Source organism: Nesoenas mayeri (genome assembly GCF_963082525.1).
Source record: "Nesoenas mayeri genome assembly, chromosome: 5".
NCBI classification, from domain to species: domain Eukaryota; kingdom Metazoa; phylum Chordata; class Aves; order Columbiformes; family Columbidae; genus Nesoenas; species Nesoenas mayeri.
In genome coordinates, this window is record NC_137548.1 from 64,893,511 (window position 1) to 64,919,865 (window position 26,355).

Consider the following 26,355-nt stretch of genomic DNA (forward strand, 5'->3'; position numbering starts at 1 on the left):
GACAGACAATTGGCCTCAGCCCATTGATCCAGCCGGTCTGGACCCCTCTGTATGGCCTTCCTACCCTCCAGCAGATCAACACTCCCAGCTAGCCTGGTGTCATCTACAAACTGACTGAGGGTGCACTCAATCCCCTCATCCAGATCACTGATAGAGATTAAACGGAACTGGCCCCCGTACTGAGCCTTGGGGAACACTACTGGTGACCAGCCTCCAACTGGATTTGGCTCCATTCACCACAACTCTTTGGGCCTGTCCATCCAGCCAGGTCTTTACCCAGAGAAGAATATGCCTGTCAAAGCCATGAGGTGCCGGTTTCTCCTGAAGGATGTTGTGGAAACCAGTGTCAAGGGCTTTCCTGAAGTCTAAGTACACAACATCCACAGCCTTTCCCTCATCCATTAAGCCAGTCCACTCATCCACTAGCATCATGATTAATTGTCATGAGACAATTTGAAAAAGGTTGCTGATAATCACGTAATGATATAAGGAATGGTTGAAACAAGTCTGACAAAAGCCCATTGGGGAAGTGATAGATGTAAATGTATTGTCACAGGTTAGGCATCAGACAGGCAATCACCATCAAATTATTCAGAGGAAAGTGTCAGGAGGTGCATACTCAGATGTTAGCTTCACAGAATTGCAAGAAATAAAAAGATCAAATGCTTTTATTATTTAAATGAAGACATACTTTACACATCAAATAACATTCCTGCTCTAGATACTATCTTTAATGCAAAGACATTTTGTGTCTTCATTAACTATTTTCCTAGAAGAAAACCCCTATATGGAGAGGAAAACAAGGTCCCTGGTTCCCCTCCCTCCCACCCAACACGTCCCACAGGCAGGGGAAGGAAGTTCTGTAGGTACTGCCTGCACATAGTTTTGATGAAGACTCTAATTGCAGTCCTTTCAACATCTTCCATTGAAGGGGCTCAAACCCAATTACGATCATTAGCAATTGGTGTCTCACATGTCACTTCTGTGATACGTGACAAATGTCCACAAACAGAAAATACTGCCACAGACAAGAGGCATAAGCCTTTCCAATGGATCCCAGAGCTATGTTACACAAATGCTAAAATCAGCACTAAATTAGCATTAGAGTAATTAAGAATCTTTTTCCACAGAAGGCTGTGGAGCTTTTGACTTTAACTACTCCCCAGAAAACCTAAACACACAGACAGGCCCGGCAGTATCATGGTGATAAATTCCCCAGAGGAAATCTCAAGCTCCCATGTGTACAGATCGGATGTCAGCGACAAAAGCAGGGTCAGTCACAAGCACTCCAATGCCACAGAAAAGGATCAGTGAATTAATAATAATTTGAATAGCTAAATATTAATAGTTTCATTTGGAAGGAGAGAAAAAAGGATTTCTTTTGATACTAATTTGACCTTGCATCCTAGGTGATGAAGATGACAGGTGAAACAAATTAGCGGAACAACACAGTTGTCTGGAACCACAAACTGAATTTCAATGGGATACCTCATGCCACTACAACCCAAGGAAGTCATCTTGTGGGACACATCTCACTGGGTTCACATGCGGTTTACAAAATTAGTAGGATAAAAATGTGTTTCAGATATTTAATAAGAGGCAAGATAAGGGCAATGAGGAATAATCCCTTAGATGAAAAATTATACATATACAGTACTGATTGTTTTAATTTGCCTGCAATGAGAGGAAAGCAATCTTTTTCAACCAGAAAGAGATTTTATAATTGACGCGTTTGGCAACCTGAAACATACCCACACCGAGAAAGAGAAATGATATGACAGTAGTCCTGGCACCAGTGACCACACCAAAACTGGCAAAACTGCTGTATTTCCAAAGAGCTGACAAAAAGCAGCCATGCAAAGCAGGAAGAAAAGTTCAGCTGAGTTAATCCTACTAGACACCCAAATGACAACCCATAATGCAGCCTAGTATTAAATTCTTACTTCCAAGAAGAATTGTGTGTAAGCATGGGCCTTCAGAAATAGTCAGAAACAGCTAAGCAGGTCCCTGTGGAGGAGTGACAATGAGGGAACATAAGGAGAAAATAAGCATCTAGCGATCCCTCTGTTCCTTTCACCAAAAAATGTGAATAAATAATTGTTCCACAATGAAGGGGAAATGCATCTTGAAAATTGAGTATGTTTAACATGGACAAATGCTGGCTTAAGATGAGCCTGTAGTATCCTGTAGTGAAGAGTCAGCTGCACAAGGCGCCTTCTAAATTCAGCATTTCCCTGAAACTTCACTAGCCCAGGCACCCATGGGGACGGGGTACATTCAGACTTGGTGAACCAATGGTTAGTTCCAGATCCAAAATAATTTCCATCTTTTGTTTCTAACATAAAGAACAGTGACAATTCTTGGCTCATGATCCTATTTTCTATTCTTTTTCAGAACAATTCATGGGGAAGATTCTTATTTTAGGTTTATTCTCTTTGAAATACTTACTTGGCATTATTACAGACCATGAGTTTGTGTCATAAGGTTTTCAAAAACCCTTTCAAAAGGAAACATTTGTTAATCTGTGATGCTCACTGAGTGCCATTTCTTGCTTGAGAAGGCACAATGTAGGTTGCATAATAATAACAGAGCTATCAAAAGGAGATCATTAACTACATCAGGTTTACCACCTCATCTTGGGATGAGCTTTTCTCATTTTCTGTGAGGGCTGGAAGGGATCACCACATCTCTGATAAATGCTGGTTGGCCCAGCCATTGAGATATAATGGGATTAAAAAACTATAAACAGCACTAAAGGAAAAAGAACTGAAAATGGGGTGGTCCCAAACTGCATGTCCAAAGGAGGAATCCTCATAAGTCAGACTTCTATCAGCTGTACATGGAAAGAGGAGGTGGCATGAGAATAAGATACAAATCAGTTCCATTTGCAAGTGAGAAAAGATACAAGAGGACAATGGCCATGGTAACAGTGAGGCTCAGAGCTCAGAAAGAATAAACTCAAATGAAAATGAACTGAGATGAACAGGAACAGAATATTTAACACTATTTTCTGGAAAGCAAATCAAAAGTGTATACTTTGTATGCTAACTGAAAAATAAAAAAAAAATGTAAGAGTGGATCTCTACAAGAATGACTGTAATTGTTACAAAGTTTTGCATATTCTTCCCGGTAATTATTAAAAGGGAAGATGAGACAGCATTTAAAAAGCAAGAGGAGGATCAGGAGCATCAGTGTCTGCACAAATTCATAAATGCCACAAAACTATAGAAAAAAATGTGGATCTCATTTTATAATGTCTGAAATGTATATTTCATTAAGGTTAAACTTTCCTACCCTTCCATTGCATTTATATGCAGTTTAGGGTTATCTTTGAACAGTTACAGACAGAAGAGACGAGACATTTATAGATATTTAAGGGAGCAAAAAATCCCCACAATAGGGTTTTGTGTGTTACCTGTGCTTCAGTGTAACACTAAGGTAACTGATTCACAAATACACTAAGATGCTCAATGCACTCTTGTTTTGAAGGATCCTGAAGGATGCAAATGGAAATATCTTAGGAATATAATTATTATTGTTGTGGTTGTTAAATACTCTCTGACTGTTATTCTCTTTTGATCGTTGCTTCTAACAGATTGGTTTAAGTCACGTCAAATTCACTTAATCTAATTAGATTAGATATTTCATAATAACCCGACTGCCTTTCCAGACACAATTTTACTTTTATCATCTATTAATTAATCACTTTTTTATATTAAATCTTAAAATGCAAGGACATTGAAAATAAGGCATTGTGGCCAATTGATATGATACCAACAAATAGCATTTGAAGGATTTAAACAGATAGTAGCAATTATCCTCCTCTTTGTAGAGGATGAAAGTGATAAAAATGATTATTTTTCCAAGATCACTATAATATTCATGTATCTACTTAACTTTCTTCCTTGGAAGGTCTCATTTGTTTTCTTCTAAGAAATGTATAAAAAGATTTTAAAGATTATGATTACTCAGTACTTAGGAGCAAATGAATAGCAGCTACGACAAAGGTATGTAAAATGAGTAACAGAATGTAGAAAACTCTCTTACTCAATATGATGAAAAAAGGCTCTCTTGCTGGTGAAATTAAAGGGAAAAAAATCAGACTGGACAGACAGAAACAGTCATTTTACAGAAGAGGTCTAACTGATAAAAGGCTTCAGATGGTATTGAGTTTAAGTCCAATAATATTCAAAATACCAACCCTTTAATGTACAAGGGGAGCATGAATAGTTTCACTGGCTAGGATTTAATTATGAAACTACTGATCGTTATGGTTCAAGGCACAGAATGATCATTAGATGGAACCAAGAGATTCCTTCTATGATGTATTAGCGTTGCAGGTAGACCAACATTTTCTCTGAAGAAACCACCTTTGCTATCAGAGAATAAAGACCGGGTCAACTGCAGGTCAAGATGCCAAGTTCTAATAAAAAGGCAATTAATTTTATCTGAAGAAAAGAAACAATTGTGGATTTTAGACTGCTATCTAAAGAGATCTCGGGTAGGAAGATATCCAGGAATACTGTAGACAATAATGGGCCTTCCAGCCTACACCACTGTAATTATTCAGTTTTGATGAGTTCAGCTAACAGAAAGCCAAGTTTACACTCTGGTTGTAGGAAAGAGAAAGAGTAGAAGTTGTCCTTCTTCCCTTCATCTGAGGCGAGCTGAGCCACTTCACGCAGCACTATAGGACTACTCAATTAATTCAAGTAGGTGTTACACGAGACCAGACTCTGACCGTGCACCCCAAACTCTTCTTCCTGCGGATCCTCAGCTCACACAGAAAGGGCAGGCAATGCAGTTACCTATGAATCATGCAAATATAGACAGCATTGAAGGCAAAAGGATAGCATGCACTTCCAATATTAGATTTGCATTTTTATTTATCAGGAGGCGTTGAGTAAGAGGAATTTTCTGGTTGCTTTGCATTAGAAAAGGGTAATGTGTTCAGTTGCACTATAAAAAGATTTAACATACTCAATGAACAAAAATGATCATCTTTCATTTCAGGCAAAGCAATGAATTGGGAAGAAATTATTAAATCTTTCCTAATAGCGGAGAGGACTTTTAATTTTAGTTTCTGCAATGCTGATCTTAAAGAGCTTGCACAAAAATTCTGAGCAGCAATGTAAGTTTGCCTGGACAGGGTGCTGGACTAATTTAGTACTTACATATCATTTTAGGCTACGCTGTGCCATACCAAGCAGGCAGCAGTTTAGGTTTATTCTTCCTATGGTACTTATTGTGCCTTTTCTTTACAATGTTTATTTCTAAAAGCTAACATCATATTAAATTGTGAATAATCAGAGAGCGAAAAAACTATCATAGAACCTTCAGACCACCATTGCTTCTATAGCAAACATGATTACTGTAAAAACGCACATCTAATACTAGGAATTAATAGCAGTAATAATGAACAGAAATAAGAAGAGAAACACCACCTGTGTAGATTTCATAGCTTAAAAAAGGGACTCTACTTCAGATTGCTAAGACTTGATGGAATAATATTTAAAAAAAATCTGAGACAATCACCCAAAGTGCTGTTTTCAGAAGATGGAATACACAAGGTCAGAAGACATTTCTCTGCACAAAGTTATTGTGGTCATAGAGCTGTCAACAAGGAGAAACACAAGACAGATTCAATAAAGAAATCACTGGAAAAAGTCCTCAATGCTAGTAATTTACTTTTTAAACATTTTTTTATATCATAAGAGAGATGTGGCATTCTTTTTATAAGCAACATCTCTTCAGAAAGTAGCTTGCACTCAAATCTGTTTAGAGAAAAAAAAATGGAGATATTAAAAGACTAAAATAATAGGGTGAGGTCCAGCTGTTTGCAGAGTTAATGCCCTCAATCACTACCTAAACTTGTTGAATTTCTAGTCCCATGCAGCACAGAAAGAGGGAAAAGTTCATCAAAGCAGAGACCAAAACATACAGCATGGAGTCCTTCCAGAGATTTGCTGACAACCCACTACCCACACTATTATGTAGAAAGGGAAGGAACTTGAAATGTTGCAGCAGATGATTAATACTTGGGAGGCTCAGACCCAGCTTGACTAGTTTTGCTTTTGACTGGAAAGCCAAAGGAGCATCCAGTAGCAACCACAGCTCCGCGCTCTGCAAAATCTTTCCAATTATTTGAATATTTCCTAAGTCTCATCCTGATTTTCTATACAACACATTTACATATTGACTTTGTTTAGTATATAAATCATGAACTATTAAGAGCTGCAGCATGCTAAAAAAACCCAGGAATAACAGGTTTTCATGTTGGTAGTGGTTTATCCTTAAACCATCTGTTGCTGGAAAACATGTATAACTGGGACAATTTACAGCACAGGACTCAAAACCGATCTGTTAATGTCCTTCAAGATCGGTCTGAATGTACTGATAAGCCCAGAACAATAAGCACTTAACCTTAATGCCACATTATTTTCTATAGTTTTCTGTATTTTATTATTTTAACTCAATGGCTCAAGTTAAGTGTGTAAGAAAACAAAGCTTTCCAATGGTACAGAAATTTGGACTATAAAGGCAGTTAATCCATTGAAATAATGTACGAAAATTTTCTTTATGGACTCCAGAAAAAAATATCAGGTAAGGGCTTCATATTTCAAAAGAAGCATGAATTCCATTTGTCAGTGAATTAATTAGCCTCTTTTCTGCAGCACAAAAACCAAAATCCACACGGGATAATAACTGCTCTTGGTCGCCAATCCGATTTATGGATCCTGACAGGCAGCCTAATGGCACAGATTATTTTTAATAAATCAACAATCTCAGAGCAACAAATCAAAAGCCGTAGCAACTAAAAAGACTTCAGAATCCAGTTTGACAGCAGACCTAAATAAGCGTATCAAGTTTGATTTATGCTACGTATAAACCCAACCTCTGGATTTTTTGGATTTGTAGGTAACCTCACTTTTAGCAACCTCAACGTTGACTGTTGCCTGAATGAGTATTTAGCCATGTAACTTTTTAATATCAAGGAAAGCAAACAAACAAACAAAATTACCCTCTCCTTGCTAATTAACATGACTGAATTTATTCCAAGTCAAAAATGCTTATGTGACGATATATTGATAAAAGATATGCAAAAAGAAGCTTGTATATATTATATACCAAAATACTACAGGGCTGTTAAATTCTCCAGCCTCATTATAGCTTTTTTGTTTCCAGGTTCCTTTAAAAAAACGTTACATTTCAAATTCCATTACTGCCTTGGATTAAGTCTTTCCAGCTGACTTTTTATACAACTTTTTCAGTTTCTGTGCAATAAAGAAACCTCTTGCTGCCTTTACAAGTATCATCCATAATGCTCAGCTGTGGATACTCAATCACTCAAAACTGGCCTTAAGTTCTGGCAATCCAGATGGAACAAGGCTGCTCTGTTGCCCTTCAAACCAGTCCTTTCTGTTTCTGCATTATGAAAAGCACGAAGCATAAACCAAGTCCCTATGATCCTGAAAACATGGAAACTTTTCTTCAGCATAAATAAGCAGGACAAAAATATTTTACCCTTCCAGGTCATTAAGCTGTCTCTGCGTGGCCATCCTCAGCCTTTGCTTGGCAGCTCTGTTCTCTGCCCCATTCTGCTATCATCTGCCAGAACAGGATTCCTTCCCCAAAACACCTGATTATCTCAGTCTAGCAGCATAAATTGTATTTTCTAAACCAAACCTTATTTGTAAATTCTGAAAAGAAAAAAAATAAAGTACAAATGGTAACAGACTATTCTAATGGGAGCATGATTAGCAAGACTGGGTCATTCATTTGCCTTGCTCTGTCCCATTTCTCTAGCAATGAAGAATACGAGTTATTTCTGGAAGAGTCAGAAAAATCCCCAGTTTGAGCAATTACTACATGCAATCATGTAACTAAATAGGAAGTTTCATACTAGGAGGCAAAAAGCCTAGAGTAGAAAGCATGAAAATATTAACTACAAAGTGATAGATCAAAGCACCTCTCTTTCTCCCCCTCCCTGAGCTATTCCCCACGGCTGCATTTCTTAAGGCCCAAGTCAGTCTGCTTGCCAGTGGCAGCTCCTCTACACCCTTTAAAATGACTTCACAAGCATTTCAGACAGGCAGCATTACCAGATTTATGATTATTCGCTGATGTTTAAAAATCCAGAAATAAAGTTCGGATAGCTAGGCTATCAGACATACTAGCACTCACCTGCAAATATCACCCATAATATATCTGTATATTCTTGTTCATAGACCGAACACAAATTTCCTCCAAAACCAGAATGACACCACCCAAAGGAACAAACCACAGCGCACACCTTCAGAGCAATAGAAAATCTGTCCCGTTCCTCATCCCGTCACACACACATTTGTGCTCAAAAAACCCCATTTTTTAAGTTATTGGGGAAACTGCATAAACAGCAAAGTGAGAGTTGGACAATCTACAACGTATGTCGACACATGGCTTGCACAAAACCTCAGCCACTTCAAACAAATAACAGATGCCCATCATTGAACCAGGGTCCAAAGGTCTTTTCATTATCAAAGACTCGTCAGAAGGTGATTCTTTGATCACTTGTATACAGTAATTGATACTCAAGAATCAATAGTTGTTAATAAAATATCAGCTTTCTCCCAATCAATATGCACGCTTCTATGAAATATTCAGCACAGGTATAAAAATGAGATCATAGCAAAATAAGATATATTAATATATTATTTCCTAGTGTATAAAATATACCTTTAGATTTAAAAAGGAAAAACCAAGGCCTACAGAAGCCCCTGTCATACACATTTCTCACTGGCAGAAGAGCCCATCAGACATAAGCACCACAAACTTTATGGAAAATTTTCTGTTGAGCTTAACAAGCTTTATATAATTCCTTTGTTTCAGAAATAAAGGCCTTATGCAGGAAATCTTATATCCAAGGAGCAAATAGCAAGACAGAACAGCAGAGCAGCAAAGTGCTGCACATTTCACAGATAAGCCTGGGCAGACTGGCCTCATCCATCATGAAATGCTGTCTTTCACGTGGAAATCCCCAAGTTCCACACTTGTCAAAGCAAAGTGAATACACTGCAAGTTTCTGGCCTTTCTAGAGGTCCAGTAATTGCATCCATAACCATTTCCACCATTCCTTAAATCAAAGTGGTTGGAATTTGGCACTTCCATGCTCCAATGGGAAGGGGCTCCTCTTCCTCCATATGGGTTTTCTTTGGAAGAAATGTATATTTATGTGCCATACACTGGACAGATTTGGTTCACAACAGACTCCAGACACTGTAAGATATTGGAAGATCGTTTGAGCCTTTTTTCCCTGATGTTTTCCAACATACTGTGCTCATTATTACTAAAATCAAACAAGCCACATAAGCCATTCAAGCACCAAAAGCAAGCACTATGGAGAGTCTGTACCTGGCCATTAGTCATCCGTCTGACATTTCTTCTTTGTCTGGCTGAACAATGTGTTTGGATAGAAAAAGAGGATATAGCAGGGAAAACAGAGAATTCCTCTCCAGTGTGGCCAGTGTTGTGTCTGGCTAACCAGCCTCTGGCAGCAGATGTGAACACAGCCCAGGACTCTGAGAATCAATACAGGACGTTTTGGCCACATCTGTCTGTCTGACTTGCTGACCCCAGGCACGTCGCACCTCTCACTTGGGACCATTCTTTAGAGCATCTTCCCTGACACACACCAACAATCTTGCAGCTGAACGCAAAATAAACTTGGGGGTGCAGGTTCAGAATTTTCTGAAGGGAAAATAACAAGCTATGCTGAAAATTCCCTTAGAATATTTTTGTACTCTTCAACCATAAACCTAAAAATAGGTTTTAGGTTACAGATGAGAAGAATAAAGCATATTGATGAAAAGAGATTTTAAATGTTTAAAAGGACTGCAAATAGAAAGGTCAAAGCATTCTCATATTCACTGAAAACATGACAAGAGGTGATAGGCTTAAATTGTGGCAAGGGAGATGTGAGGTAGCATTAAATAAACCTTTCTAAATGGCTGAGTAAGTACTGAATCTCCCTCAGTGAAGTTGTTTGGGTCTTTTCAAGAAAAGGTAAGACAAAGGATGTTTCAAGGACGCTGCCTTGAGGAGGAATGGTGAACCAGATGCCCAGATATTCAGTTACTTCCACAATCTAGTAGGAGAGTTCAATTCTATGTCTGAAGAACGAAGAGTTTGTTACAAGTGGTTTCAAGAAACAGAATACAGCAGGAGGGAATTCTTTGCTTTTTTGGACAGAGAAGATGACAAACCCTGACTGTTAGAGCACCGAAAAGATCAGAGCTTGATTGAATAAACTCTTTCCCCAAAGCAAGTTATACTCCTGAAGGCATTAACACTTACTGGGAAAGCAGATGACTAAAACATGAGAGTTTTTGCTTCCAGCCACTGACATTGATCCTGCAGCCACCGCACGTTTTCAAGATAGCATGTTCCCACTAAGAAATTAGCGTGGTGGCTCTAATTTCATCTCTCACCTCATGGACTGCTTGTAATAACTGCCAGATTTACAAAAGAGACCAACAGTTCGTGTGCCATAGTAACGGATTTAGTCCTATTGTATCAAGGAGAAGTCCTGCCATGAGAGATCTCAGGACAAATGCTGACCAGGTGAGATGAACAAGCTTGCCCTGGCTTGTTCTTTATTGACAGCTTCATTCAGGGGTCATGAATGATTATTAAACCAATATTATTATTAAGCATGAGCTTACTGCTTAAGTTTATACATAAGCATGAACATACATATGCAAAACAATTTGTAATACTACATTTCGGTGATAGAATATTTACCCCCATAAAAGTCTGCAGCTAAGAAATCATGTAAAAATGCTAATTATGCCTAAAGTCAAGAAATACAACTATCAGCATGATTTGCGGTCAGCTCTTTAATTAATTTTAGTATTAATAAAGTTACAGAAAATCAATGTGTCAAAAAGGACTTGAAAGGATTACCAACTGCTCTGGACAAATTAGCAACACTTCCATGCCTAAAGCACAGGAAAGCACAAAGATGTTTAATTAAACTATTTACCAGTGAGGAATTTAAATCACTATAAATATTACATTTTTAGTACTTTTTTCCCTCAGATTGAAAGCACTTAGGAGCAAATAACATGCAGCTTCCCAACGGCATTTTTTTAAAGGAAGGAATGTAAAAAATGTTGCAGTTAAATCCAGTAAATGAAGGTGAATTCAGGAACAAAAGAACGTAATGTGGCTTTTAAAATTAGAGGACTGGGGAATAATTCAACTCCAAAGTAACAAAAGATGTTACAAATCTGCATGGAAAGAGGAAGGAGAAGATTTGTAAACATGAAGGTCCTGTGGTTACTCAGGCTCACACACACTGTGCTTCAATAACCGCTCTTCTTTCTTGTGAAAATATCAATACCTATAAAAAAACCCTCACTGTTCACTGAATCCTCGTTGATATAAGTCTGTGTTTTTCCCACATCTAATTTTTCTGACTCTGTTTACTAGACCCTCCAACACTGCCACTGTCTCAGCATGAATTTGGGCAAGATGCTCCACTTCTCTGTGCCTCAGCTTTCCCTGTTCCAAAACAGCAATTAAATACTTATCAGCCTTCTAGGGATGCACTGAGAAGCTACCTTATCCATGTTAGCACAGCATTCTCTGACAATACAAAAGAATCATCCTTTTTTTCACTATTATAAACAGAGCTTTGCCGTGGCAAGAGCACACTAGTTATCTCTCTGTGGGACTTATCTAAAGCCAAAATGAATGCGACCGAAAGCTTTCTATTGACTTAATGGGTTTTGAGTCAAGACCTGTGCAAGTATCAGTTATCTGACGTGGAGTCGCTCTGTTTTTGTTTTGCTGGATTGATTCAATCCTTTTCTAGTCTTTTGTTGACTTGTCCTGTGGAGCAAAGAAATGCTCTCTGGTGCAGGCAATACCCACCAGTGCATAGATTACATGCTGCTAACTTGGCCAACAGCCCACGAAGGGCCTTGAAACAAATGCTTCTGCATTTCAAGGCGCCTGGAACTAAACAGCATTTCTCTTCACAGTTATGGGAACAGAAATGCGATTGACTATTGAGCTAAGTCCTGTCTTGCCTTTTAGCATCTGACACATAAGGATCTCGGGAAAGGAGAGACCAGCGTAAGAGTTTCTTGTACCTGCTGAGTTAGTACCATCATAGTGTCGGCCATTCAGGTTGGCTTAAAACCAAGTTCCAAATGCATTTGGAAATGCCTGAGTGCTTCCCTGAAGATACAGTGCGGTGAGAGGACAAGCACACAAATCAAGATGTAGCTTGTAGGACAATGGGCTGTCCTCAGCATGTAGAGGACGGAGGAGACTTTGAAGCACGAAATGCTTCAGAAAAGTATATTGATATATTAGTATATATTGATATATTAGTGCCAGGCAAAATCATTAGGGTCCAGATCTGCCTGAAGTCCTTAACCCCAGTCACTTATTGTGCTGAACGTCTGCTGCCTAATCGATAAATGGTGACCCATAACTATGACCTCATCCCAATTAATATTTTCGTAAGTTTTCTTTAGAAATTATGTAGTGCTAGGCAAGATACTCACTCATGAAATCCTTGAGAACAGCAACCTCTGAAGAAGGCTCTTCCCTAAAACATACCTGAAAACTATTCCACCACAGACCTACCTCCCCTGCCCATGAACCCAGACTTGGGTTTCCAGCTCGCAGACTTGTCCATCAATTCACCAGCTCCGGGGCATCATGTGAATGGTGGTAACATTTTTTTACTGACCTCTGTGAACATCCAAGACCCTGCACAGTACTTCAAAAGTTCAAATGCCACACAAAAAAATGTTATTGTTTCTTTCTTGAATGCTAATTTAGTTTACCGAAAAGGAAAAGGTGGCGGGGAAAAAAGGGTCAGTGGATTAGATTGCAGAAACAGCACTGCCTTTCAAAAAGTGACTATATTTTCAATTGGCTGCCTAAAACCTTCTATTCAGGTCCTTTTCAAACACATACAGTGGTTCTGGATGAGAGGCCAGCAACCTGTCCTTTGAGACTGTCACCTCATCATTGTGAAATTTGTTGCATTATTAGTATAATTATGGGGTCAACTACACCACCTTGAACCTGCCTGGTAAACTCCAGCAACAAAAATCTAAAGGCATCAATTTTAGTGACACCAAACAATTTAAACAATGTTTGTTCTAACCATAGCAGGAAATTCCTGCAGTTGAGTCGCCTTTCACAGGTAAGGGAGGGGAAGAAGAGAAGAGCAGAAGGGGGCTGATGTTTTGGGTTTTGTTTTCCTTGAAATTGAGATTTCTCAGAACTCTACATTCTTCTGTGCTTTAGGCACAACTTTTCCAATAACATGCTGCAGAAAGGCTTGTTCTGAGGTGCATTAGATTCAAAACTCAATGTTACTCCAGAAACCACACAGGATAGAACTGAAGAGGCTTATGGGATAACCTGTCAAAATCATTAGGTTTTCTTACAACTTCTCTACTCATACAGTAAATCAAATTAGCACGTAAACTACAGAGTAGCATTTAAATTCTATGACTTCTTCTAAACAATATATTTCTATATAACATCAGTTCTCCCACAGAATTAAAATACTGAATGATGTATTTGGAAAATAGTTCCTGTTTCTGCGATACAGGTTTGACTTTTGCAAGTAACCAAGGATGACTTTAGTGACTCCTTGCTTAGAGAAGCCAAAGGTAAAAGAAGTTCTGTGAACATTATCACACAAAATAAGGACTGAAAAAGGGTTAAAAGCACAGTCCAGTATTCAAACTGTGCAGAACTGCGAAATTCCACAGTAAAATCTGGAGATGGATTATTTGCATGGAGGAAAAACATCTGTCAGCATAGGTTGGTGCATAAAGAGGAGGATGTCTGCATATAAGTCACACCACATTTTGGCAGAACGTGCTGCTGACATATGTTGGGTGGCCAGATAACTTTCCATATTATTAATATTTCTTGAAAAGATGCCCCTAGGGCAAAATGGACCAAGTCATTCGCATGTCCAAAGGAAGTTTCTTCATTTTGGAAAAGGTCTGTGAGTAATACATGCAAATAAAGGAATAAAAATCTCTTGGTATTCTCATTTGTAAAGGTCTTTTTTAAACTTTCGTGCATACTTAGTGCATATTTGTAGGAAATTAAAAAAAGAAGAGAGCATCCAAGCCCAGTAGCAACTACACAAAATGAGACAAACAACTTATTCTTTGAATGACTGCAGGATTTTAGGAGTTTTTCAGCATCTCATGCAGCCCCAAGGAAAACATTGCAAAACAAGGGTGTATTTTTTTAAATCATCATCATAGATGTTCAAGGCCAGGAATCTTTATCATAATTATCATTATTTTCTTCACAGAAAAAGCCAGTACTATGCAAAACCAAATGAGACCCAATTACACTGTTACCTCATCATATCAGCTTCATATACCTAGTTATTACAGATAACTTATAGGCTACTAAGATGAAACAGCATTTATTTACTTGATTGAATAGCGGTGGGACACAGAAACTACATATTGTAGTTTCAAACTACAGAAAATCAGACACATACATGCGTTTTCAAGATCACACCAGACAACAGATACAGCCCATCAAAAATAAAATGGAGATTTTATTATGCAATTTATAATGCTTCAAAGAGTATGAAACTAAGCAATGCACTTTCGAAGCGAACTCCCCAACTCATCTGATAGAAGAAGGCAACCTAAGAAAACTCATTTTTCAACAAGCAAGCAAGGTAGAAACCTGTGGAAGTCAATAAAGTGGTTGAAATCAGTAGATTCCAGTAAACGAGAGCATCTGGAGCAGCAAATCTTGCTGCCATTTTCAGAACGGGTAAGACTGTGATTTACCTGAGAACCAATAAATAACCTGTCAGTGTCACAGGAAGAGACTGGATGAAGCTTCCTATTCAATGGTAGCTTTTCTTAATAAAAGTGTCTTTCACTCAACAACTTAATTATTAACATTTCGAGCTCAAAGCTCTAGGACTAGGTGAGCAGAAAAACACTGATGTACCTTTCTTGCTGAACACAGGTTAAATTTATTGCTGGACTGACTAACCTGTCATGGGATGAACCTCAACACACAAAGTCTTTCGTTTATGTGAGACTGAATATTGATTATTTATTAAAATAGCCACTACGTAATTTGAAATAATATTTCAGAATTCAATTCAATTGTATGCTTCGTATAGAATATTATTTTAGTCCCTGTGTCTCTGTGATTGCATTTTCTATAAAATCAGCACTGCTTCCACCACAGGAGCTTCTTACTGATAACCACAGTAAGTTCCGACTCCGCAGTTCTCATCAACAGCAATGGGAATATATTATTCAAAAATTGTTTTGGGAAAAAAAGTTTCATCAACACAAAACCTGCACGAATCAGTTTAATTTAAGCAAGATGCAGAATTATAAGAAAACACACTGTAAGCTTCACATTCAAAATTCAGAAATATCCTAATTAATTTAATTTGCCTCAATTCAAATTTGACCTAGCGTTTCAATATTCACTTCATCTCTTTTTATAAAGAGAAAAACCCCAATATAAAATTGAAATATCTCTTTCTGACTTAGGACTTCCACACATCACTGCTTCCCACCTTTTGAAAGCCTCCAGAGCACAGGGACCAGCCACCAAGGCCACCCAGCAACACCCGGTGACTTTGTAGCTCAACGAATTAGACTCAGACTTCCCAAAACATGATACCTCCTGCTCTACACAATAACTCTGCTTTTAGGTCAACAGTGCAGAAAATACACGCAATGCCGTGCACGTGCCTTAAGCACTTGCATTTGCAACTTGTTAACCCTTCTCCTGAACCCATCAGAGCCTGACCCCACAGACACAAAATTCAGCTGTAATCAGAACGCAAACACATCTCAGGCTTTCAGATTTGTCCCCAAATGCACGGTTCAATAACCAGATAATGTCTCATTATTTTGTTTGAATAAAGAGGAATAAATTTTTAAAATTGAGTAATAGCCACGCTCTATTTTGCTTGTGCCTGCATGAGGGGGAACTAGTTAAGTATTTGGTGCCTGGTTTTTATTATTATTGCTATTTATTTTTTTTAATATTCATTAGAGGAAAAGCCTGTGTAAATACAATGCAAGATTCAAAAACAGGATTAGTGCTTCTACTGCACAATACTTACTTTAAATATTCTTATTATTATAAAATACTATTATTTCTAGATATAACTGAGTTTCTCCCCATCTGTGTTACATACTTGCTGTGTTTTTTAACTGTGATGTCAAACAATAAGTCATTTTAGCAAGGTAATAAACCTGCAAGAAACAGCTACCTCACTCATTGTATTATTTCGTTCTTATACCAGTTCTGGAGTTTTTGTGTGCATGCACTTTAAACAAATGTTCACCCATTACTGTCAAGCAACTTGTCTTACTACTTTGTATTTTCTCTGTAAATCACAAATACCCTGCTTTCTAAACTATGTGCATGCCTAATGACAGTGGCTTGCTGGAAGGAAAGGAATATTAGGAAATTAGTAGTGCATGTAAGAGAAGTGGCAGCTTATCAAAAACCCTTTCCTTATTGCACACACATTTAGAACAAAATTTAAGGTCTAAAACTTTTCTGACATGGCAGATTGTAAAAGATCAAGTAAAATTCAAAAGTTTACTCGAAAGACACAGATTATATAGAAATAATGACTCTCTGGACAAAATTTAGCATCAACCTCTCTCAAGAGGTGGGCAGGACTTCCCCACAGTTTTTATAAACTACATAATCTTTGCTACAAGACATGTTGTAACCATGAAAGTCAACATTTCCTCTGACATTCCCTAAGGATAACATGCATTACAACAGACAATAATTATTCCGGTCTGGAAATCATTCTCATATTCAATACCCCTGTGCCATCTTTCCACTTGAGAAAACAGCTCACCCAACATAACTCTAGAAATGGTCTTGTGTGAAGCTGACTTATTTCCATTCCAATCAATCTGCCTGATTTTTTCCTCCTTTGCCAGACGGGTGCACCATCAAAATAATCCTGAGATCAGCCTTTCTGGAGGGTTCAGACTGAAAGATGCTATCCCGTTAAGTTCAATTGGACTGAGCATTTCAGCAGCTTCTTGCACATTTCCCAGAGGTTGCCAGGGAAGGTTCCTTAAAAACCTCTAGATGGAAATGAGACCTAACCACTTTCCACTAAGAATTATTAGCACTCTGTTTGCTGGCAGGTATTAAAAAAGAATCACTGGATTTATTGTCTAATGCTATCATACTTGTTCTCTTTACTAAATAACATGTGTCACAGTCCTGGAGACATTAATTCTCAGCATTAATAATAACAATTTCCAAATCACTTAACAATAAAAGGGTTTGAGAACTTCATACGTTTTCAGTTTTTCTTTTGTGTATTTGCTTCAGAAAGCTTCTCCTCCTGGGTAATTTCTCATGTTTCAATTCACTGACGAGTTTCAAAACAAAGGTAATGAAACAGCATTTTATCTCATTACACGTGTGATCTGATCTTGGCCTTTGCACCTTGTACACAAGCCAACCTTGGCCAGCAGAGGTTCAGATTAGATAACAGGAGAATTTATTCATGGAAAGGGTTGTGAAGCACTGGAACAGGCTGCCCAGGGAAGTGGTGGAATCACCATATCTGGAGGGGTTTAAAAGACATATAGATGAGGCTCTTAGGGACATGGTTTAGTGCTAGAGCTGGGTTATGGTTGGACTCCATGATCCTGAGGGTCTCTTCCAACCAAAATGATTCTATGATTCTATGTCCTGGTTGACAAGAGCACTCTGTGTGTGAACCACAGGGCTTCTTGAGCCACCTTTCAAGTTAATCCCAAAAGGATCCATACAAAGGAAATGGAGCTCATATCACATTTACTTATCTCACTTGTGCCTAAATTTTACGTCAGCAGTGGGCCAGCTAGTATGTGGCATTTGGTATGGCACAGGGGCCAAGTAAAAGCTAAGCAATACACACAACACGGACTGTAACGCTACTATTGGTGTGTATATATATATATATATGTATATATATATATATATATACACACACACATATGTAAGAGCTCACCTGTACAGGAGAAATCATCCACACGGACATAGCCCATGACACAGTCACAACGATAGGATCCAGGCAAGTTAACGCACACCGTATTGGCATGACAATAATGCATCTTGGCAGCACACTCATCAATATCTGCAGGAAAGAACAACCAAAGAAAGTCCCAGTCAGGCTTAGTGAAATCAAAAACATGACACAATATTAGAATAAGAGGAAACAATTCCCATTTACAACTCCAAAGGTAATCTGGTTTAACTCTGGCACTAAAGAACAAAGCGTATTTACTAGAAAAGTATAGCTTAAAATAGAGCTAAAACTCCTGATAATATGATAGTAATGGGTTCCTTCCACTGTTCTTAAAATCCTAAAACTTTTTTAACTCTGTAAAAGTAACATATTCATGTTGGTTTTTTTTTTTTTCCTATGACAATATTAAAAGACAAAAACCAACGCAAATTTTTCGAACACATAAAACAGCACCATAAGTATGAAAATCCTAACTCTGGTTTATTGGTAAACTAAAGCACAAAGGCACAGTAGCTCTGTACAACATTATATCAGCTGCAGTGCTGGATAGATATGGCACAGCAACATTTGTCAGGGCAATGCAGCAAATTCAGCTGCAGAGTTATCAAATATTCCAGCCATCCAGATGTACCCAAGTGCTCTGACAGTGCCTGGAACCCACTCCTGGAGTTACTGAGTCCATGCCACTTCCACATCTTGCACAAGCAGAATATTGAGCCAGTCACCTAAGCCCATGTAAAACCTGCTTTACATCATCCCAATGCAAAAAGATGGTAGCAACTTGACCTCATCTTCTCTGTTTGCTTGAGCAATCTCTCCTGCTGCTGCAAATCCAAAATTCAAAACTATTTTCACAATGGTGAATCAAACCTATCATTTACCTGCCTGTTTAACAATCCCAAAGCTCTGTGATATTGTAATCTGTGAAATCTTCTCTCTTCCTTCCCCACAAAACCAGGTATTATACTGAAGAATTCTCTTTATTTTTTTCTCAGCAGGATAGATTTTCTGCTTAGTAGCACAGATTTTACATAAAGTAATGCACGGTTTTCAGAAGATTAATTCTAGTGTGACATACGGCCACACAAAGAAAGATGAATCACACTCATTTTTTCCCCCTTTTACTTTCTTCTTGTTATTGTTTTCTCACACTCAAGAATGGTGTTAATTGACAACACAGCTGAAGAACTTCCTCGGATGGTGGGTACAGATGAGATGGTCACCCCACAGTGTGGTCTCCTACTACATCCCTCCACAGAGCTACCTGTAGAGACCAAGCTACAACCTCCTCCCACATGGTGCTTATGGGGGACACGATGGAAGTGCCACAAGGGCTTAGTACCAAAACACCAGGATTTAGCCCCAGAAGATGGGGGAGTTTAATTGTGCACATATTGAGTTGTTGGTTGCCTAAATTCGAGTATCCTGTTTAACCTCCCTAAACCAAAGTAGCTGCAGTTGAGATGCACCCACACTTCCAGTCTCTAAAAATGAAACACATGCCAGCTATACTCACACTTTCTACACTACAGACATCTGTCCAGTAGGAACGACTAGCTAAATAACTTTGTGTTAGCCACCAAACAGCTGTCAGTTGGCAGCAATTTCTGACTGCTGCCAACTTGAGCTGAATTAGAAATGATGGCCTGGAGGCAAAAGACTGTACACCACTGCAAACACCTTGAACTATCTCGTTCCTGCATTTCTGTTGTTTCTATTGCAGTGCCACTTGATGAAATGAATTTTAAAGTGTCGGGAGCATCAATATATGGAAGATAAAAGCCAAGAAAAATCCTCCCACATGTCTTGTTATCACACGACTGAGCGCTAGAGCCACTTGGGAAACACTCAGGTGTTGACGTGTGTTCGCGCTGTTCTGCTTGCAGCCTCTTTTTAATAGGCTTTTGGAGCATAGCTTTGAGGAGTTTTGTTCTTGCATATCTAATAATTTTCTAGCATTAAAGGGAAAGGAAGGAAAAGATGTCTGAAAAGAAAGTAAGAATGTCAAAATAGCAACCAGTTCACCCGAAAATTAACCTTACGCGCTACATTCTATCTCCAGCTTCCTTCTTGAATTCACCAGACAACACTCCTCCTCTTTCTTCCCCCAAAGGGAAGCGAGAGGATTAAAAGTCTCAAAGGTGAAGGAATTGGAACTTTGATTCATTGCGAGCAAGACCCACATTACTGTAACACAAAACATTAGAATACCCAGATATAAAAAGAAAATTCACAACCTGTATGAAAATACAGCTGTGGAAAAACTTCTCAAAAGGAGACTAAGGACTTCAAGTGATGACTTGACTATAAATAGTGGAATTGAGAACAACTGACACCGGAGCGCTGCAGAAGTCCTTGAGTCCAGGAAGAAAAAGTCGGGGCCTAACAAAGGAACCAGAAGGAACAAAAGATCCCTCTCTTCAAACTTTGTTCATTTATTTAACTCTCTTCTCAGTTTTCCTTGGTACATTTTCCATAAAATCTTTTGGTATTTCACATTTTCTTTCACCTTTGCGGTATTAGCCTTCTACTAACACACACATTTCCTTTATAGAGGATAATATTTAGAGATCAAAACCAGCAATAGTATTTTCTTATTAAAGCCCATAGAGCAGTGCTAAAGCTGTTGTTTTGGAGCAAAATTCTACAAATTCTTTAAAAGGTTAGGTATTCATCACAAAAAGCTGTGGGTTTTTACTTAATATTGTTAGAGTAAAATCCATAAAGCACATAGTGGTGTATATCAGCTCAGTTGTAATGGAACTCAAATTGTGATTCATGTGTATAGATTGCTTGTCGCATTTGAAATATTAGAGCTCATCTTCTAGTGGTCTTTTGAGGTGATAAAAATACATGATTTATGTGTCTCTCTAGACGGGTGAAGTAGTTTGTTTTTCTTTTAAAAAGGTATACTTATGGTCTTAAAAATGAGACTTGACACAGCATAGTGAACATTCACATATCACCAGCTCCCATCTACATAAGCCAGCTCTTTGCAACAACAAAGACTTTGGGGCTTCACTTTTCCAGTGAGGATGGTTAAGTTACAGGTGGGTTGGGTTGGGAAGCAAGTGCTGTCCTACTGGGTTCAAGTGTTCCCTTAACAGTCAGCAAAATAGAGTTCCGTGCCTACGCAGAGCTCTCTTTACCACAGTACTCACCTACCCTATAGCTCATCAGTTATCACCGTTACCCCTTAGAGTTCTAAAGAGTGTTTGTGAGTGTATAGGGAAATATACACTTATTATCTTTTATTATTTGTGCCGATGCACTCAGCAACACTACGAGTACACTGAGACTAAACACAAGAGCAGTATCTCAGTGGAGATGACACCTGACATGCATTTTACTGCACAGCACACACTCATCTCATACCACCAACCAAGCAAAACAAGGTGGGATGGAAAGAAAATACCAATGGTGTTCAACCCATGGCCAGCAAAAGAGGTTTTCTCACCTGCAAATGTACTTGATGAACTTCACAAACCACTTAACCCTTTTCACGTCTGACTTGGAATCCTATTGCTAAATATTTAAAGTTGACAATGAGATGCCAAATCACAACTAGAGAAACTTTTTGTTTATCCCCTCCAACAAGTGTCACACCAAACCAAACTACTCTCTGCTGTAAAGAGGGCACAGTTCTTGTTAATGGCAATGAGTTATATCCACACAGAAGGTAAAATGCATGAACAATTTTTCAAATGGTTACTCTTGTACCACACGTGAGCAATCTTGAAACAAAGCGCACTCTGCCCCTGGAATTGCAGAGCGTTTAATAATAAACCATTTGGACATTTGCAGTATCGCTACCTGTGGTTTGGGCCTTCATAGTTTAACTACTGGAAAATAACAACATTCAGATTGAAACCAAATTAAACAAAGTATGACATGTTCCAGAGTACTAACAGATGACAGATTTGGAAATCTGCTAAGTATCAGAATCAATTACTCCATTTGCAAGTGTCTCTCAATTATTCACTTTGTAGTTGGGGAGCAACATTCCCAAACTTAACTCTAATTTTCAAGCACTCTGTGAGGAAGCAAAGACAGAAAAGCAAACATGGGAGGAGAAAGGAAAAGGGAATGGGGAAAGGGGAAAGGGAAATGGGGAAAGGGGAATGGGGAAAGGGAAATGGGGAAAGGGAAATGGGGAAAGGGAAATGGGGAAAGGGAAATGGGGAAAGGGAAATGGGGAAAGGGAAATGGGGAAAGGGAAATGGGGAAAGGGAAATGGGGAAAGGGAAATGGGGAAAGGACAACTTTGCAGAAAGTTCTGATCTCTAATTCATTACTCCCAACTAGAAAAGATTATTAGTGGGTGGCAAATTCCCCTCCCTGCTTCTTATTCAAGTTAATACAATGCCTTGACTTGAACTATATTAAACCCTGGTGTAAATAATCTGGATTTTTTTTTTAAAGTAAAATCAACCCATGTTGTTATTTAGATAATACAAAATCTTAAAATATGTTCACAAGCTGATGGAATCACATAAACAGTTTCCAAACAGTGGAGCATAATAGTAGGGGAGCATAAGAGAGCTCCTACAATTTCAGTCACCCTATGCTTATGCAAAAACGAACACGTGTTCTTTTCCTTGATCTTTACATTTAGTTTTCATTCTCCAGATTCTCCCTGATTCTTTCTTGCTCTTATCTCCTTTCTATCAGCTCCCTTGCTTTATTTTTTCCCCCTCCCTATCTTCTTTCCAATATATCTAACATACCCCACAACTGTTTTGTACCTTTAGCACAGGGCTGCTTTCTCAAATTGTGCAACACAAGCCTCAGAGAGCCAGAAAGCATCAGATGGCAGCAATCAGCAGCTCCCTGTGGGCTGGCAGCAGCTCAGCTTCCCACCACTGCCTAAGAACAGACTAATGATTGCCTGCGAATGTTTAGGCTAACCTTAAAACCATTTACCAACTTGGACTCCTTGATAACAATTAATCTCTTCCAAGGCAGGGCTGCCGTGCAAACGCAGAAGACCCTCGTCATTCCTCTGACTTGAACAGATGGAGCTGCTGCCTGCTCAGAGCCAGGGAAACAACCCAAAACAAAAGCAGATCAGCCAAAGGAAAAAGTCCCTTTCCAAAGGGCTAAGAACCATTACTGTAATGTCGTGAAGGCACTAACTAGCTAAAAATACCTTCATAAATTAGGGCTGCTGTAACATCACCTGAGAATCCATAAGCAATAAAATAACTATCAATATAATAACATCAGGAAGTATTATCACTTTGACTTTTAGAGCTTCATTAAGGCGGTGCAGCCTCTTCCTCTAGGCACAGCGTAAAACTGCTTTACATACCTACTTAACGATCAGGACAAGAGTATCAATATTCCAAATCTTTCTATCAATTTAAGTGCCCCTCTTGGGGTGACAACTGTTTAACAATCCAGTTAAACAAACAAACAAATAAATATTTAAAAACACACACTCACATGCAAATCACACCTGAACAGTCACACTTTCCAGAGCAGACCAGCCCTCAACTAATGTAACATTGCTGAGAAGGACCAAAAAAGCCTTAGACATTCAAATATCACTTAGGCACATGAGCTCCTCTTCTCCATCCTTCTCCATGCTTACAATAATCTACAAATCATTAGTCTAAGTTATGGCTTTTTTTGCTTTTAAAAATAGAGTGTTTTATAACCCGAGTCTCCAATAATCTGGCCAACTCTGGAGCCAGAATATTTCAGCCACAGTCATTTCGCTCATCATCCCTCCAAATATCACAATCCTATCACAAAAGACAGCACCAGATTCTTTAGTTTGCTGTCCACACTATCTAGTGATCCTCTGAGAAGATTTTCCTTTTATTATTCTAGTAAATTCTGCTCCTCTCTAAGGAAAACTAAAAATTTGCTGTTCCAGTCTCCCTTGCACTTTTCCATCATTACGCTGACAATTTACGATGCATTATTAAATGTCTGTGTGGTTGGTTTGGGGGAGATGGTCCATCCTCAAGAGCCTGGAGATCTCTTAGGACAACAGCAGTTTATTTAAATTGAACTTTTCATAAAAGATTATATAAACCAGTTAGAAAGCTGCCACTGACATGTCAGCATTAAAGAAAATACAAGTAGTGTGGTGTTGCTTTTAATAGAAAGGAGCTGTTTTCTTAACCCTAAGTGAACGGCTGCATTCATTTTATAAATACATTAATAAAAAATGTTCACAGACTTATAAATATTACTTTTTTAATGTTTGCAGCTATAGCTCTTAGGGATGATTGATAACTTATTCATAAGGTATCTCTGACAGTTGCAAATAAGTTATTTAAAAAAAAATACGTAGCCAGAATTCACATATGATAATGCAGCTTAGAGAACACAGATTAAAAATAATCACAAAAAGCAGAATGAAACATTTGGGGGAACAGGTTTTGGCTAACGGCAGCAGATCAGTCATTTGCTCAAACGTGTCAAAGCAACTAGCAAAACCAAGTCACGATTCTTCACCTATAATAGCAGACACCATGATGCTTCAAACTTCACTGAAATCCAGATTGCTTTATCCAGGATTATTCAAGACGCAATTTATTCTTTCTAATTATTATTTGAAAACAGACTGATATTTGTATTTAAGATGCATGGCGGCAAAACGGGCTACTAAGCTGTGTGCCTGAGTGGGTGTAAAGACTTTTTGGCAAATATGCTGCTTGATTTGCCCTTCCGCTAAGTGGTTTATGAGAGATCATATAGCAAACAAGTTACTTTCCTGTTTCAGAGTCCATCTGGCCAACAGGATTCAGAACTTTTACCCAAGTCAGTCCTACCGTCCCTGCTCTCCAGCTCTGGCCTCTGAGACTCCATCAAAGCAGATCAATGTCTTTGAGGATAATTTGCTATAAGGGATTAATGGATTCTGAAGAACGTTCATTATGTCTTCTCATAGACATTACGGCAGAGAGGTTCTTCACCACCCCCAGGTATTTTAACATACTCAGGAATACCAGCAGAAAGAATTCTCTATTTCAGGAAAATGACCTGGTGCCTATTAGGAAAAAAGCATAGAACACTTATACCCTTTCAAGTTGTATTAAACCCACTGAGGAGTGAAGAACAAGATGTTGAATGCATCTGATTATAATGAGACCACTTCAACTAAAATGGAGGTAATCCCAAATAAGCTGGTGTTGGTCCTACAGGAGTTGTTGGCAATCAGAACTTGGCAGGAGGAACAAGCCTACAACAGGAGAAGTTGTCCACTCTGTGGTTCAGAGTATCCAGGGGATTTCATGGGTTACAGAACTATCGCTGCATCACTCAAGAACAGGCCGGTGTAATGACCCAGCTGGGATCTGTGCTGCCTCTCTCTATGGTTAGAGTAATATTCTTGGCAATATTACCAAGGATACCACGGTAGATAAGAGGCAAATTCAGAGAAAGATATAAGATAAACTCAGAAAAAGCATGCAATTCAAATATGATGCATTTTGTAAATTTCTCTTATAAAAATGGGAAATCAGAAATAAGCCCATGTGGTTGTGAATCCCATGATGGCATTAGCGTGGTTTTCAATATTAGTTTTATCTCAAAACCCGCTCAAAAACTGTTAACTGTTCTTTTTTATTACTTTTTTAGAAATGGAATGTTTCATCCATCCATCACCCATTATTCAAAGGTAGGAAATAATCGTATTTGTACATGCTACCTTTCTCAGAATGGAAGTTTTGTGACATTTCACTCCCAATGCTAATTTTGGAATTAATAAAAATTCCTACAGATGTGATAACTAAAATGTTGGGGTACCCAAGGTTCATCCTTGTAAATGTAATAAATGCCTGCATGGGTATGGCAAGCATCCCAATAAAGAAAATATTGCTTGACTTCACCACAGTAATCACATTTGGCAGTTAATCAGAAATGAAACAGTACACTGAACGTGAAAAGCCACTGGCTCTTCGGCAGGCAACAGACTGAACAAAAATGACGACATTCCTCCCTAGGCATCCTATATATCTTTCCCTAAAGCGGGAGATGTTCGGAAAATCTTGTAGCTGTTGAGGAGAAGATGGTGAAAAAATTAGGCTTGTCCCAAGGCATATGAAGGACAAATTCTTGCCACCAAAGATGATTTGATAAACCAAACCATGAATCGAGAGCTATACTGTCGCAGTCTGTCAACACAGCACATCTCCGGGCAACTATGGGGTCCAAAGTTTGGAATCAGCAGTTTGACACTGTTCTCCATTGCGAAGACCCTGAGCATGATTACAAGGGTCTGATTGGCTCCTCCAATGAATCTGTACAGATCAACAAAAATGTATCTG

At 38.6% G+C, this 26,355-nt stretch overlaps 1 protein-coding gene across 1 annotated transcript in view; it reads right to left on the minus strand.

The window, feature by feature from the left end:
• The window catches only part of NELL1 (neural EGFL like 1), a gene marked incomplete at both ends in the record, with an annotated part of 271,483 nt that overhangs the window by 118,768 nt on the left and 126,360 nt on the right, over window positions 1-26,355 (minus strand). Inside the window, one exon of the mRNA XM_080346184.1 lies at window positions 18,056-18,181. Within this exon, the coding sequence (XP_080202310.1) occupies window positions 18,056-18,181 (126 nt within the window). The remainder of the gene's footprint in view (window positions 1-18,055; window positions 18,182-26,355) is intronic.